This window comes from Triticum aestivum, chromosome 4A, assembly GCF_018294505.1.
Source record: "Triticum aestivum cultivar Chinese Spring chromosome 4A, IWGSC CS RefSeq v2.1, whole genome shotgun sequence".
NCBI lineage: Eukaryota > Viridiplantae > Streptophyta > Magnoliopsida > Poales > Poaceae > Triticum > Triticum aestivum.
The window spans coordinates 52,590,832-52,607,451 of NC_057803.1; the positions used below are offsets into that span (position 1 = coordinate 52,590,832).

The 16,620-nt window shown below is 44.0% G+C and overlaps 1 protein-coding gene across 1 annotated transcript; it reads left to right on the forward strand.

The window, feature by feature from the left end:
• The first annotated feature begins 550 nt into the window (after positions 1–550).
• On the forward strand, positions 551–12,476 carry LOC100127068 (MADS-box transcription factor 1). The gene is made up of 5 exons (XM_044506673.1): positions 551–982; positions 7,020–7,095; positions 11,653–11,694; positions 11,897–12,015; positions 12,216–12,476. Exons 1-5 carry the CDS (start codon positions 798–800, stop codon positions 12,304–12,306), a joined length of 513 nt encoding a protein of 170 aa, XP_044362608.1. The 5' UTR covers positions 551–797; the 3' UTR covers positions 12,307–12,476.
• The last annotated feature ends 4,144 nt before the right edge of the window (positions 12,477–16,620 follow it).

Here is a 16,620-nt window from a genome sequence, read left to right on the forward strand (position 1 = left end):
TTTTTCTCCCCTTTATTTCCCGTGATGATAGAAACAAGCAACAGGTTACATGGTCACTGGCGACCAGCAGAAAAGGAGCTGAGGCGAGGGCGAGAGGAGAAATAAAGGGAGTTCAGAGCGCTCAGCGCTGAGCGACGGCCCTACGACGGAAGCCCTACAAGCTAAGGACGTGGCTAGGGAGTAGGGCTCGCAACAACCGAATAGCGCAGAAGCATTTGGGTACAAGCCATACTAGCTAGGTATAGCGGTGCCAGCTGCCGGTGCTGGTGGTTTGGTTACCTCACTCGTCTGTTCCTCCACACGCTCGTCGACACGTGCCACCCGTCCTCTTCAGCCTCGATGGATCGAGAGCTACAGTAGCATCTATATTCCAGCTCGGCGAGCGTGAGCTGCCGTCCGCTCGTCAGACCTTTACTGCGACGCCTCCCCTTGGATTGGATCCGTCGGTACGTACTGTTGCGTCGTCAGCGAGCGGGTTCACCTCAGCTCGCGCGTCGGTACGAACTAATCTAACATCAAGTCATGGACTCATCAATCATTTCACGCACCCGCTGCCCCACCACCACCTTAAAGCTACAGTACCCATGCCCGACAGCCCGAGAGAAGGGGCAGAGAGGGTGGCCGAAGCTAATAAGCGATCGATCGGTGGTGAAGTGGTGATCGACAGTCGAGAGATTTGTAGAGAGAGGCTATTTAGGCAATTAGACGCAACGAGCAAGCATATGATCAGACATCGCTCTGCTGGCTGCGGAAAATAAAAGGAGACCTAGAGAGAGAAAGAAAGAGAGGAGGAGGAGATGGGTCGGGGGAAGGTGGAGATGAGGCGGATCGAGAACAAGATAAGCCGGCAGGTGACGTTCGCCAAGCGCCGGAATGGGCTGCTCAAGAAGGCCTACGAGCTCTCGCTGCTCTGCGACGCCGAGGTCGCCCTCATCATCTTCTCCGGCCGCGGCCGCCTCTTCGAGTTCTCAAGCTCCTCATGGTGCGTAACTAAACCAACGCTCGCTGTTTCTCTCCACAGTGCATGCATAGATCGGCCAACAGCAACAACGCTAATAGGAGCTCTAGAAGTAAACCCATCCAGGTTTGGGCCGATTAATCGAACCGATGCCCTTTCAATCCTTGAATCTAATTGCCTCTCTTTGGGTTCACGCGCTTCTAGTAGAGCAGGTTTCCTGGGCAAATCGATTTGGCTTAGGTCCGCAACCTGTTTGTAGATTTTTGTTGTTGTTAAATCTTAGCTTTCTTCGACCCTATCTGTTCAATTTTTTTCGTCGTTTTGGTCTCACTTGGTCGCCCGGATCACCGAGATCTGGCAAAAATATACCTCTATTTCTTGCCTGCAATAAACCTCCTTTTCTTCTTATTTGTTGAACAAAAGTAGTGATGGAGATCAGCTAGCTAGTCCCTATCATATTAGGCGTTCGATCGATCGTTAACTGCATCGACAATCAGGTAGATTGACAACAGACTGTTTGCTTGTCAGTAGAGGAATAAGTGCACGATTTATTATCTGGATCTCTTGCTATAATACGAAAGAACAGTGAAACGATATATCCACCTGCTTCCATCTTTAGATCGAGCTTCTGTTTTGTTGGCCCTTGCTTTTCCCATTTTTATGCATTATCAGATCCGTCGTGCATTCGTGCACTTTGTCGACTAATCACTCTCATCCACTGCCAAAATATAAATGAGCAATCCGGTACTTCCCCATGTAAATAACACGTACGACTAGAAGCCTGTTTTGGTCAATAACACGTTCTGGTAGGTAGTAGTACTCCGTACATACCCCGTTTGGTGATGTGTGCGTTGAGAAATTAAGAGAAGGTGATACATACTGTTCCATTGAAGGTAGCAGCTGTCCGATCAAAAAACCCACCCATCTTCATTGAGCCCCGTGTAAAATACTCGGTGCTGTGTGCTCTGACTGCCCAACCGTACGTACGTCAGATGCCAAGTGATCTCTTCCAACAGACTTCATATCAACTCAGAAAACAATAGCCCACGTTCCCCAGCTTTGCATGCAATATAGGAGTGCTGATTGTGGTAGTGTGGTCTTACCCATGTGAGGAACTGACAGACGATCCACTGAAAATATACTCCCTCCGTTTCCTAAATGCAAGTCTTTTTAGACATTTCAAATGGACTACAAGATATGGATGTATTTAGAGAGTATAGATTTACTCATTTTGCTCTGAATGTAGTCACTTGTTGGAATATCTAAAAAGACTTATACTCCCTCTGTTTATAAATATAAGTATTTTTAGAGATTCCAATATGAACTAGTACATACGAAGCAGAATGAGTGAATCTACACTTTAAAATATGTCTATATACATTCGTATTTAGTCTATATTGAAATCTCTAAAAAGACTTATATTTAGGAACTGACGGAGTATTTGGGAACGGAGGGAGTACATCGAGTTGACTTATACATATGCATGCAAGACAATATGTTCTGTTAAGATTGGTTTTATTTTCTATGATGATTTTATTTCAAGTAAATTGCGGGTAGATATAGCCATATATGTTGTGCCACATCTATTTTAGCCTAACGATCAATTGATAGGATATGTGAATGAGTCATTTTATCTTGTTGGAGCCTTGTTTTGAGTTTTCGGTTCCTTTTCTTATAAAATTATGTAAGATACTATGGACGTTTAGTACTCGAAACCTCATATTATATGGTTGTGTGATTTATGATGCATAGAGGCCGGGGGTAAACCCTCCTTTCCGAAAAAAGATGAAAAAAAATAACGTCAACGGCTTGTGGAAATCCACATCACATTAACGATTGAATCTGCTTCAACTAGCCATTTGTAGAAAATACATGATCCACGTGGAGTTACTCTATTACTAGACAACTTCTGTTGGCCATCCTTTTTTAAAAGTGATTACACAACTTTCATGCAAGACAAAAGTGGTCATATTTGAAGTTTTATTTTGCATTTCCTTCTAAAATTTACAGAACTTTGACTCTGCTTCAACTTGCCATTTGTAACAAATATATGATCCCCAGTGGCGTATACTCTATTCCTATAGGACTTTGGTTGGCCTTCATTTTTTCTGAAGTGATTATACAACTTGCATGCAAGACTATATAGTATCCAGATCTGAAGTTTTATTTTGTCTTTCTTTCTAAAAAAAAACCAAGTATATTTTACTCCTCGAATGACACCACTGACAATGGTGAACTTTATTTGTTTGCTTGTGTTCTGGTGCTTAATTAATTGGTGTATACTTGCTTCTTCATCACACATGTCATTTTAAACATTTACATGGCGAAATTAAAATAAATTTATATAGCCTTGAATCACTAAGAAAGTAGTGTAATATCATGTGTAATCTAAACATTAACAAACATGTTCATATATGAGGTTTATAATGTTTGACTAGCTCCACATGAAATGTGTACTACACCACACAAATATCATTCTCAGAATACGTGTTGGCAAAGAGCCAATATAGTACTCCCTCTGTTCTCAAAAGGATGGCATATAAAATTTGTCTCAAGTCAAATTGTACAAAAGTTGATCGAGTTTCTAGCAAAAAATATCAACAACTATAATACCAAATTTCTATCAATCAATCCATAATAAAATATAGTTTTACATTATGTCTATTTAGTATTGTGGTTGTTGGTAGTGTTTCCTACAAATTTGTTCAAATTTTGCACCGTCTGACTTGAGCCAAAAGTTATATGCCTTCGTTTCGAAAACGGAGGTAGTAGTATGTTATATTGACAAAGTCCTTTACAGATAGAATTCGGGTGTAGCATATACTGCTACTAGCAAAAGGTGTTTGCTAAAATACCACAGAGAAAGTAGTATATGGCTTTGAAATACTAGCCTTTTGCCACACAAGTATATACCGGCATCAGATGATGAATCTCTGCTCTGGTTGTTACATTCTCTGACCTTCATAAGAGAAGTGCTTCTATGTGGTATGCAAACTTGATGCGATGGACAATTGAGGTATGTGGTGTGCAAACTGCCATCTCGTGGCATAGACCCTCATGAGAATGGAGACCATGTTACGTGTTGAGATACGTCATCGTGCATGCTGCTGTTTCATTAAGCTCTGTTCATCGAGCCCCGTGTAGAACTACTCGACTGCCCAGTTTGACTGCCGAACCGTCATTTATGCTCCCACGGTCCATCTTGCAGAGTAAGGTATCCAGTGAAATACCCCATCGCAGATCTTGTCAGTCCTGTCAAGCAGGCCAGCATCACATGCAACATTGTAATCAATCCATGCATGTATGTGCGTAAAAATTAGAATCGATGCACATTGCAATTAAATATAAGGACAGCCCGCAACCATCGGTCCGGACGCAATTTGCCATAAAACGTGATATCCCGTCGGTCCAGTTATCCGAAATTCCGCAAACCGAAAACAAATTAGAGGGGTTTTACGGGAGTCATTACATCTACATGATGAATAAAAAGCCACCACGTACCCCCCTCCTCTCCGTCCAGATGACGGAAGGCCGCTGTTGCGGTTTGGCGGAAGGATTAGCATGCTTAGCATTTGGCGGATGGCATGTTTGAGGTTTGGCGGAAGCCACTAATCACATTGTTTCACTAATTTTTCTTCTTCTTAATATTTCTTCAAATATTTCATTTGGCGGAAGTAAGTAGACTACTAGTTCACTTCATTTAGTAGAAGCAAGCATACTAGTTCACTGCATTTGCCGAAAGCAAGCATATTAGTTCACTTCATTTGGCCGAAGCTATGCTAGCAGCATGGATTAGTAGCATTCCGCCAAATAAAGCTACTAATCACTATTTTAAGAGAATCAGGTAGTTAATTGGCATATTTGGTGGAAGGCTATTTATCTGAGCGATGCCATTTGGCGGAGTTTTAAGAGGTGGACAATTGAGGTATATGGTTGGATGGCCGGTTGTCCGGGGACACGTCCATACGTGGTCCACCGACGGATAGAGTGTCTGTTTTAACAGATATCGTTGAAGATGCTCTAAACACTTCCCCATTTGATTTGATCCATGATTAGACACGTGTTGTTGGGTCGTCCTTACTTCACTATGTGAATTTTTAAAACATGGGTTTACACGCGCCCTTACCAGATGGGTTTACTTTACTGTGTGGATTTTTAAAACCCGGTGGCGCTATTGGCCGGCGGCGTCCACCGAGCCCAGATCTAGGCCCGTTTGGGCCCCATCTGGGTTGGGCTGGGCCGGTGGCACGGCGCTCGGCGGTGTCGCTTCCTGGTGGGAGTGGCGAGGCGGCGGCGGTCTACGGGCGGCGAGTACTTCATTGGTCGGCGTGTTGCAGCGCGGTGACAGGAATTGTCCGGGCCCACGTGGGCCCGGCCGAGCCATAGGGCCCGACAAGTCCTCGTCGCCGCGTCCGGTCGGCTTCGCTCTTGCGATGGAGGTTGTTCCCTCCCACCGGTCGAGTAGTGCCCGCTCTCGTGGCCGTTGTCTCCTTTCCCTCTCCAGGCCTCGTGTTGGCAGCTCCAGAGAGACGGCGAGGGTGGTCCGGTAACCGTGGTGGCACATGCTGGTGGGCGGCTATGTGGATGGTGCACTTCGAAGTGTCTGGAGTGGTGGTGGTGGATGTGGATCTGGAGAAATCCCTGTCGGCCTGTCGACACCGATGCGATGACGCCTGCGGGCGCCGTCGGACCTTCCTGAGGGGCATCGGGTATATCCCTTCTCCACTATCCCTCGCGTACCGGGGAAACCCTAGAACTTGTTCGGGCAACAGCGGTGGCATCGTCGCATTCTTTCTTGAAGGTGTTATTTGGTGCGCGGCGCTTCGGGATGCTGGAAGCATGGTGGTACTTCTTCGGAGGGTGCAACGGTTGTCGGTCTTCCTTTCTTCGTTGATCTGCCGGTGTCGGCATTTATTTCTCATTTTTTCTTCTTGTTTTTCTTTTGGACTTTTCTGTACTGTGGCCCCAGCAAGCTGGATGTATCGGGTGTTTGCTTTATAATATAAAGCGGAAGGAAACCCTTTTTCTTATTATATTCATGTGTGAAGTTTCATGAAAAAATGACTTCCATGGACTTGTCATCGATTTTGTTTTTTCTTTGCACAGAATGGCGCGGAAGTCCAAATTCTATCGCGAAACTTTTTACATGAATATAACACTAGAACATGTTTGTTGAAACGAGTTGAGCATAGGAGGTACCATGCTCAAATTAATAGGTAGATGTGAGGCTCGAGTCTGGGCTGGCTAACACACCAACCTGTTATGCTAGCTAGTAAGACTTCAGGCCTTTCTCACTACAAACAAGTTTCAGACATGTGAGCCCATAATTAATTCAAAGTTTATGTAGGAAAAAAAAAGACATTGCAAACTTAGGAGCTTCAGTATAGATGGAAAGATTTTTTTTACAATAATGAGAGCTTTTCCTTGAGACTCCTTTTGAGATCACGTTTTTTTGAAAGAGGTTTTAAACTTGTACTTAGCATATCCATGGCAAATGCATGAAATAACAAGAATCTGGTTTCTATACAAACTAAAGATGCACGAAACCATCAGTTATTACAAAAGAGATGCTAAGTGCAACAAAAACTAAAATATCACTTTATAAAAGGCAGATTTGGAAGAAAAAAGGATAAGATTAGCAGGAGTCACCACAAGATCTAGATCTGAACTTGTCATGAGCGGTAGATTTAGAGGAAGGCCTGATAGCGTAGATGGAGACACTCTGCTTCCACCTGATGGCAAGGAGGCTAATCGAACTGCACAGTGCTTCGTAAGACTCCTTGGGCAGTTGGGCCCTCTAGACCAGGTCCTTCACTACAGGCGTTCTCATCGTATATGTGCATGCATTATACTATATATGTTAATATATATGTACCAACCTCTCACCTCAGGTGGACAAGTAATCCGCACTTGACTATGTGGACCATCCAATGGAAGGATACCTAAAGAATTTCATGTGTTACTTTTCCTATATGTGTTCGGCCTAAATGCATCTATGTTTTCTACAATTTTTGCTTGTCAGAAAATATGAACTGATCATTTAGATTTCTTATGTCAACAGCATGTACAAAACACTTGAGAGATACCGTACCTGCAACTCCAACTCACAAGAAGCAGCACCTCCGCTAGAAAATGAAGTAAGCCTCATCAGTTCTTAACAATACCTTGATATATGCAATGCATTTATACTGAGATATACTACCTCTGTTCGAAAATACTTGAAGTGGTTTTAGTTTGAACTAAAACCATGTCAAGTATTTATGATCGGAGAGAGTATATAATTAAGTTGACAAGTGATGTCTCTCTTTCATGCCACCTCCATAGCTGGTTTGCTTTTTTTTTCTAGACATAAAGGAGAGCCATATGTATTTTTTCCTGTAATCAATATTATCTGTGCGAGGGTCAGAACGTGTGTGGTGTTTACCTCTGTCCGGAGTCTGGACTGGTTTGAGCTTTGTTGACAAATCTGGGCATGGGCCTTTCATCTTGAACCAAATATAGTTTCTGATCAAAGAAGCACATTTATCTCTCTTCTAGATTAATTAATTGATATATTGTTTGTACGTTTCTTGCGAGCTACATATTGTTATGCTGAGAAAGCAATGTTCCATGGGGGAAATGTGTTTTGGTTCTCGGGCTCTTGTGTACCCGGATGAAGAGTAAAATTTAAAAGTTGGAAAGGAGGATTTTTTTTTCACAACAAACATGTTCATGTCTTCTAATTGCGTGCAAATTTTCAAGAAGTGTTGTTGCTCTAATAAGGAAAAAAATCAACGCTCTGAAAAGGCTATTTAAAAGCTTTTTAGAGCACTTTTTTTTCAAATACATAATTACTGCTTTTTTCCTTTACATCTTGTTAGATGACAGTACATGTTTGTTGCCAAATTTGTTTTGGAATTTACTGTTCATCTGGATTCTTTTTTTCTTTGCGAAATTGTTCATCTGGACTCACATGGCTCGAGCTCCATTTTGTATATCTGTGTTCCAATTTCCACGACATTCGTCTAGTATGGCATTTGCTTTAGATTCACACCATAGTTTTTTTCCATTCACCGTACAAACAAATATCTAGAGCAGTACCATAAAGTTTTCATATTATTCTTAAGGCATTAGCTAGTGCAATTTTTTTACATACTTCAATAAGCAAAAAATGTAGGTTGAACCAAATCTTCGTGATCTTGATGTGCGAACTAGCGGAACATCTTGCCTTCTCAGGCCGACGGCTTCGTGTTATATAGATGGGGCGCACCTCCCATAACAGCGCATATATACAGTTAAGATTACATACATGGAGATCAAGAAAAGAGATAGAGATAAGAAGTTACATGAGATAAACATTATACTCTAACAACCTAACTATATCCTAAGATGCGCCTGCCATGTAGATATGCGCCTGTCATGTATGTTTAACACCCTCCCTTAATCACAACTCCATTAAGTTGGGATTATACTTGAAGTTTTCAAAGCTCTTGACAGGCAATGCCTTTGTGAATCCGTCTGCAATTTGATCACTGGAATGCACAAAACGAATGTCAAGTTGTTTGTGAGCCACCCTTTCTCTGACAAAATGAAAATCTATCACAATGTGTTTGGTCCTGGCATGAAACACTGGGTTAGCTGAAAGATAGGTGGCACCAAGGTTATCACACCACAAACATGGAGCTTGTTTACTCTTTATACCAAGTTCCTTGAGCATGGATTGAACCCATGTGATTTCAGCTGTGGCATTTGCCAAAGCCTTATATTCTGCCTCCATACTAGATCTGGAGACTGTAGCTTGCTTGCGAGCACACCATGAAATTAAGTTGGGTCCAAAGAAAACAACAAAACCACCCGTAGAGCGTCTATCATCAAGACAGCCTGCCCAATCAGAATCAAAGAATGCACTGACAAGTGTGGAGCATGACTTGCTGAAATTAAGACCCATGCTTAATGTGTTTTTGACATATCTAACTATCCGTTTGGCAGCAGTGAGATGAACAGTTGTAGGTGCATGAAGGAATTGACATACTTTATTGACAGCAAAAGAAATATCAGGCCTAGTAAGAGTAAGATATTGAAGAGCTCCTACCAAGCTTCTGTATTTTATGCTGTCCTCTTGAGTCAAGAGAGTTCCTTGTGTGAGACATAATTTATCTGAGCTGGATAGTGGAGTAAGTGTAGGTTTACAACCTTGTGGACTAGCTTTTCTTACCAAGTCAACATCATACTTTTCTTGGGAGAAATGAAGTCCATCCTTGTGCCTCTTTACTTCAATCCCAAGAAAATAATGCAAGTCTCCAAGATCCTTCAAGGCAAAATCTACACTCAAATCTTTCAACGGTCCTGTGATAGCTTCATTAGATGAGCTTGTCACAATAATATCATCAACATATATTAGGATAAATATGCATGTATTGGACTTGTTGTAGATGAACAGAGAAGTGTCAGATTTTAAAGGCACAAAACCAAGTGTTTGCATTTTGTGACAGAGACAGGAAATACCATGCTCTTGGTGCATGTTTTAAACCATAAAGTGCTTTGTCCAACTTGCAGACATGAGAGGGTGCACTCTTACTTATAGACCCAGAAGGTTGTTTCATGTATACCTCCTCTTCTAGAACACCATGAAGAAACGCGTTCTGAACATCAAGTTGCCTAAGACTCCATCCCCTGGAAACAACGATAGACAAAACAAGACTGATAGTGGCAACTTTAACAACTGGACTAAATGTGTCCTCGTAATCTATGCCATACCGTTGTTTAAAACCCTTTGCAACGAGCCTACCTTTGTAGCGATCAATAGTTCCATCAGATTTCCTTTTGATCCTAAATATCCACTTGCAATCAATTAAATTTTTACCTTGCTGGGGGAACTAAATGCCAAGTTTTATTTTTTTTGAGTGCCATGTATTCTTCGTTCATAGCATTTTTCCACCTTTCATCACCAAGTGCTTCCTCAAGCGTCTGTGGTTCACCTGGTTCACCTGTAGAACAAACCATACCATATTTGGTTATGTGTTTATAATTAACAAGATGTATTACCCCATGTTGTGGTCGTGTACGTCGTGACAGTGCAACAGCGAGATCTCCAGCCACAGAGAATCCCGGAGCAGAAGCTCCTGTAGGAGAATCTTCTCCCGCCGGATCTTCTGTGGCAGTTTGATCAGGTGCAGCATCTTCAGTTGGCGCAGAATATCCCGGGACCTCATCATTGGTGGATGATGGCGTATCCGCCTCGAGTCAGACGCCAGTCAGGCGTGTGGACGCGCGCGCGGGTGCGCAGGAGTCCGCGCCAGATCCCGCAGCAGGCCCGTGCCCCGTGTCAGACTGGCGAATCGGGTCGCGCCGCTTGTACGTGACCGGCTGGTCACGGAATCGCGCGCCGTCCTGACGAGCCGCGAGCTGCCGCGTGCCGGACGAGGGTTGGCGCGGGGAGGAGCTCGGGCCGCCACCAGTTGAGGCGTGACGCATGGCGCGCGCTGGGCTGGGAACAGCCGCGCGGTCGGCTGGCGCTGTTGCTGGCGCGTCTGCCGGCGTGGATCCCGTGGGGGATCGACTGAACTGCTGCAACGGAGCCGATCCCGAGGAGGATTTGCCTCCTGGATGCAGACAAATGTGATATTGAGCTGCTGGCGCATTTTTTTCATAGATTTCTCCATTGTTTTCGCTGTTATCTCCTATAACATCATGAGAAAGCTCATGCACACCATTAGTAGCAAGATTAGTCAACAGTTGATCATCATAATTCGGATCCCCTTGATCAATAGTGATGAGATGAGTGGGCGGGAGGAGAATTTCTTCTCGAAGGCGAGCACCGGCGTTCGGATGTAAGGTGGCGATGGAAATTTTGTTTCATCAAAACGACGTCACGAGATATATAGACACGGCCAGTGGATATATCTAAACACTTGACACCTTTGTGTTGAGGGCTATACCCTAGAAAAACACATTGCTTTGAGCGAAGCATGAGTTTTGTTTTATTGTATGGGCGAAGATTGGGCCAACCAGCACACCCAAACACACGAAGGGATTTGTAGTCTGGTTTTATGTGAAGAAGTCTTTCTATCGGAGTTTCATTGTTTATGACTCGACTAGGGAGCATATTAATGATGTGAACAGTGGTAAGAAAAGCTTCATCCCAAAACTTGAGGGGCATGAAGGCCCCTGCCAGGAGAGCTAGCCCGACCTCAACTATGTGTCTGTGCTTTCATTCAGCAGAGCCATTCTGTTGATGGGCATAAGGGCATGATATATGGTGTGATATGCCAAGTGTTTGGAAGAAGGAGTTTAGTTTTTCATACCCCCCCCCCCCAGTCCAATTGGACTGCAATAATTTTGCTATCAAATTTTCGTTCAACCAAGGCTTGAAAGTTTTGAAAAACTTGAAAGACATCAGATCTCTTTTTGAGGAGGTAAATCCATACAAACTTGCTATAGTCATCTATGAAGCTCACATAATACTCATGTCTACCAACAGAAGTGGGAGCAAGACCCCACACATTAGAGAAGATTAATTGAAGTGGTTTGGTAGAAACACTAGTAGATATTGGATAAGGTAATTGATGACTTTTAGCACATTGACAGGAATCACAAATAGTTTCGACATTTCGCTCACCAACAAATGGGAGTTTATTTTTCCCAAGCAATCTTTCAACTAAAGAAAAAGCAGCATGCCCTAATCTTTAATAACTGCCTAAAATGATGTTCTGCAGGAGCAAGAATTGCAGGATGAAAACAAAGACTTGAGGAAGAAGGTAACATCACTGAGGTTACTGTATCTTTCTTTTTTGCGGGGGTACAGGTTACAGTATCTGACGTATAACACACCAAATTCCCTGCCAATGCTTGATTAAAAATTTGAACAAGACAACATAAAAGTACATTTATCTTAAAGGGATTTCTTTCACTAAAATGTGGCTAATAAGAATCTGATGACTGATTTCTTGTTCGTGTCAGTTGCAAGATACCACCAGCAGCTGCGGAGAGAATGCGGTCCATATGTCCTGGCAAGACGGAGGGCAGTCTAGCTCCAGAGTACTCCAACACCCGGAGCATGATACCTCCATGCAAATTGGGTATGTTTTTCTACATGTCAATCAGTGAAAAGCTGGTAAATCTCACCGCAAAATAAAGAAGCTGGTAATCTGTCATAGGCACAATCGTTGGAGTATAATTAACCACATCAGTTACCATGGGCCTATTTTTTCGAGAAAAATAAATAATAAATCATACGCACCGGTCCAAAGTTTAAATGGATTTGTGTTCCCCTGTGAAGGTATCCTCAGGCCTACATGGACCAGCTGAACAGCAGAGATCACGTGGCTTCTGAACGCCCTGGTGGAGGATCGTCTGCAGGGTGGATATGATTAACTGATGTGGCGCTGCGTCGTGTGTACTGTAGTTAATGTATCTGTACTTCGGTGACAATTGTTATATTTTTTGTGTACTGGAGTTGTGGTGATGAGCACCACATGTATCTACTGAGATTACGTGTGTGCTAGGCTGCGTGGTACGCTGACGGCCCAAAAGTTTGACAGCTTGTGCGGTGTGCTGAGGTCGCTGTTGTTTTTTGGACCCTAATAGCTTAGAGCATCTCCAGCCGTTGTGGAGGCGTTTTTTGGCCTCTGAGGAGGCACCGGCAGATTTTTTGCATCTGGGACAAAAAAAAATCCAGCCGCCCCCCATCCGACTGACGAACGCACTGCGCACGAGCCCACCGAGCTCGACCGCTGCCGCTCCGTCCTCGTGCCCCGTGTGCCCGGTGAGGAACCCGGCGAGCGTGGACGCGGGCGTGACTCGTGGGATGACCATGGAGAAGACGACCAGCGGGCGTTGTTGCTTGCTGGTGAAGCCCGATAGCGGAGGCAACTTGAGGCCGGGGCAGCTTGCCGGTGACTCGCAAACCGGCGAAGGCGCGGACGCGCATGGAAGGCGAGGCCCGGCGCCGCACACCGTCTCCCGCACTGTCTTGTAGTCGCACCCGACGCCGCACACCGTCGCGTCCGCGGGGAGCCCCTTGGGCACGCCGTGCGCGTCGACGTCGCCCCCCGAGGCCGCGAGCGAAGGCCAGTACCCGTCGCGCTCCGTCTGCGGCGGTGCCCAGACGGACGTGTCGTCGCCGTACCGCTTCAGCGCGGCGAGCATGGAGATGTAGTTGTTGTTGACGGTGATGGTGTCGTTGAGGTACGCCATGGCGTCGTAGATGGTCCGGGAGAAGTTGACGTACTTGTAGGCGGACCAGCAGTCGTAGAGGTGGAGGAGCGAGGTGGAGGCGGGCATGAGCGTCGACAGCGAGGGCACGCCGGACACCACGCTCCGGCGCCGACATGAGCTCTTCGAGCACGAGCGGCGGCCTCGCCGCCGCGCCGCCATGGCTCCTCATCTGGCCATGCGCGCTCCGCTCCGCGAGCCCCTCCCCGCCCTGGCCATGCGCGCTCCGCTCCGCAAGCCCCGGCCATGCTCTGCTCCGGCCGCGCGAGCGCGAGCCCCGCCCTGGCCATACGTGCGCCGCCACGGCCGCGCGAGCCCCGCTCCGGCTGTGTGTGGTAGGTGGTGCCGTGGTGGAAGGAAGAGGAGAGGAGAGAGGAGAAAGAAAAGAGAGAAATGAGAGGAGAGATGAGAGAGAGGGGAGAAAGAGGGGCTGACAAGTGGGCCATTGCATGCGAAAAAGAGATGCCGGCGTTCCCAGCTGCCTCCCGGGAGACTGGGTTTGGAATGGGCGTGCCGGCCGTAACTTTCGTCAAAACCGGCGCAAAACTGGTTCCTAGGACCCCGAGTGGGTCGTTTTTTGCCCGCCGGCGTCTAAAAATGCGCTTGGGGAGGCTTCTTGAGGGCCTGGCTGGAGATGCTCTTAGCTAGCTATCAATCCCCAAGGAGAAAGTCCTATGGAACGTTCTCGATCCTAGGGAAACCAGATAAAGCGAATGTTTGCGTTTTTTCTAGTCTAACAAGGACCCTAATAGCTTAGCTAGCTATCGATCCCGGGGAAAAATCTAGTGGGTTTAACAATCACACATGGCGCCCAAAATACAGACCGAAAGTGTGCTTAGTGAGGTTATGTGTCTCAAAATTAGTAGCTCTACCCTCGAACATGAAGGTGCAGTAGTTGTTGGTTTTTGCAGTCTCTTCAATTTCCTTAACAATGCTTGCATACACGCACGTCCATTTTGCTTGTTGATGTCCATGACCACACATTGGCAATTGGAGGCGATAATTAATTCAATGAAAAAAATAGCACACTGCAAAAAATAGCGCGGCCCCTGAAAATATGCTATTAGCGTGCTATAGCGCGCTATAACGTGCTATTAGCGAGACATTGTACACAAGTTAATTTAGTGTAGCAATTCTCTACACGCTATAGCGTGCTATTAGCGGTGTTATAGCGCGCTATTTTTCAGTGGATTAATTACATGTGATAATGCTAGATCCAAAGCTAGAGAAAGTGCTTCACGACATGCTAGAGCTTCCAACATTGGTGGGTCTATTATACCTTCTATTCTGATAACTGATGAACCCAAATAAAGCCCCGAAGAGTCCCTGCACACCGCACTGAACGAGCCTTTATTTTGGTTTCTTGCAACTGCAACAGCCACCCTTATCTTTACAGATCCAAGCGGTGGTGGAATCCATCGCGGAGAAGCTTGTCGCTGGTTTGCCATTGTTGCTTGTGGAGATCTCTTAGGCTTGCACTCTTCCAGATCCTGAATATACCTCATAATGAAGTTATGCGTGGACAGTGGGCTTTGGAAAATATTTTCATGCAACGCTTGCCTCCTTAAGTACAAGAGTGCCCAGAGAGTCACTTCAACCTAAATAAATTCAGTCGTGGACATCATATCCATCAAAGCAAAACATTCATCTTCTCGCATTAGGTTCCCTTGTGTTGTTTAAAGCTTCGACAAGATCTGCGTCCTGTAACGCCCAGACACATGCGAATGTTTGGCTACTTGTTCGATGGTTCACCGGGTGGGAGATCCAAGGAGAACCCTGAGGCCTTGTACAATGGGAGATGCTTAGAGGGGTGCTTAGAAAAATAAACCGAGATTTTCTAAAACACCGATGCCTATTTATATAAAAGAGACGCTTAGTTAAGCGTCTACCTTGTACAAATAAGCACCAGTACTTAAAAAAAGTCTGCTTTATTTCTGTAAGCACCTCCCATTGTACAAGGCCTGATAGACCCATACATCAAGTTAACTCTGTCTTCTTCCCTCACAAAAAAAATCTCTTTTCTTTGTATTTGTCATGAACCTAAAAAAATATGCTGTACATTTTTTGTTTATTTTGTCCAGTGTGCAAAAATCATAAAACATGTCGTGCCAAATGAAAATAAAAAAAATAAGATTGCAATACCAATAGAAAATATTGCAATGCTCTTACCATCTTCTTAATAATAAAACTGACATGAGAACAATAATAATAAATGACATGCTCTCGAATAATAAAAATGACATCCTTCTAAAAAGAAAACTGCCATTCTCCTAAAAATGAAAATTTCATATTATTATTAAAAATAAAAATGCCATGTTATTAATAATAAAGCTGCCATATAGAAAAGAATTTTTTATTAGATATCCCCGAAGGGACAATACAAAAGCAAACTTGATGTGTGAACATTAGAGAAAAAACACCTAAGGCCAGAGCAATGGATGGCGCGGCGGCACAAGTGCAGTAGAGCACCATGCGCCAGGGCACGGAGCGTACTCCCTCCGTCTAGGTGTATAAGTCATCTTACGAAAACCAAATAATCCCAAAACACTTAGGCGCGGTGCATTAATTTCTACCTCGTTTTTTATTTCCTGACATATCAACCAATAAGAGATGAGGGGTGTACATACTTTTAATGACTTGAGACAATCAAACACGACATGCAGTGGTTAGTTCATTGCATGCAATGTTATTAATTAGCAAATAAACATTAAGATCTCTCGTTTTTCGCTCCTCCTTGGTCATGGTGCACAACCTAAGATGACTTACTCACCTAGACGGAGGGAGTACTGTACATTGTCGGGGAAGCCTGCTCTGTGTATCGTTCGCTGCGAGCGATACGCGCGTCTGCCACGCGTCGCGCGCTTCTCATGCTCGGATGGGCCTGGCCTAGCAAGATGGCGCATGTTTTTTTTTCGTTTTTCTCATTTCATTTTCTCGGTCAGATAATTTATAATTTGAAATTTTTCATGAACACAAAACAAAAGGTTTTAAATTAGAAAAAATCCCCACGCAAATTCAAAAAATATTCATGAAATCAAACATATTCATGAAATTCAAAAAATCCTCATGAATTCCAGAAACTCATGAAAACTCAAAATTCATAAAAAAATCCAAAAAAATTAAAAAAATGTTCACGTGAATACAAAAACATTAAATGATTCAATAAATGTTCAAGGAAAATGAACTCAATAAATGATTAAAAATTTGAAAATGTTCAAGAACTCAAAAAACGTTAACGAAATTCAGAAAATGTTCATGGATTCAAAAAATGTTCAGGAATTAAAAAATGTTCGCGAACAATTTCGACATCTTGAACACTTTTTGAAAGTGAACAATATTTTAAATTTGTGAAAATTTCTTGATATTGTGAACAAATTTGAAATTCTGAACATTAAAAAAACAAAAGTTGAAAGTGTAAATTTTTAAAAATGCGTTTTATTTCAAAAATTCATATTATATTAAGTTTTTGC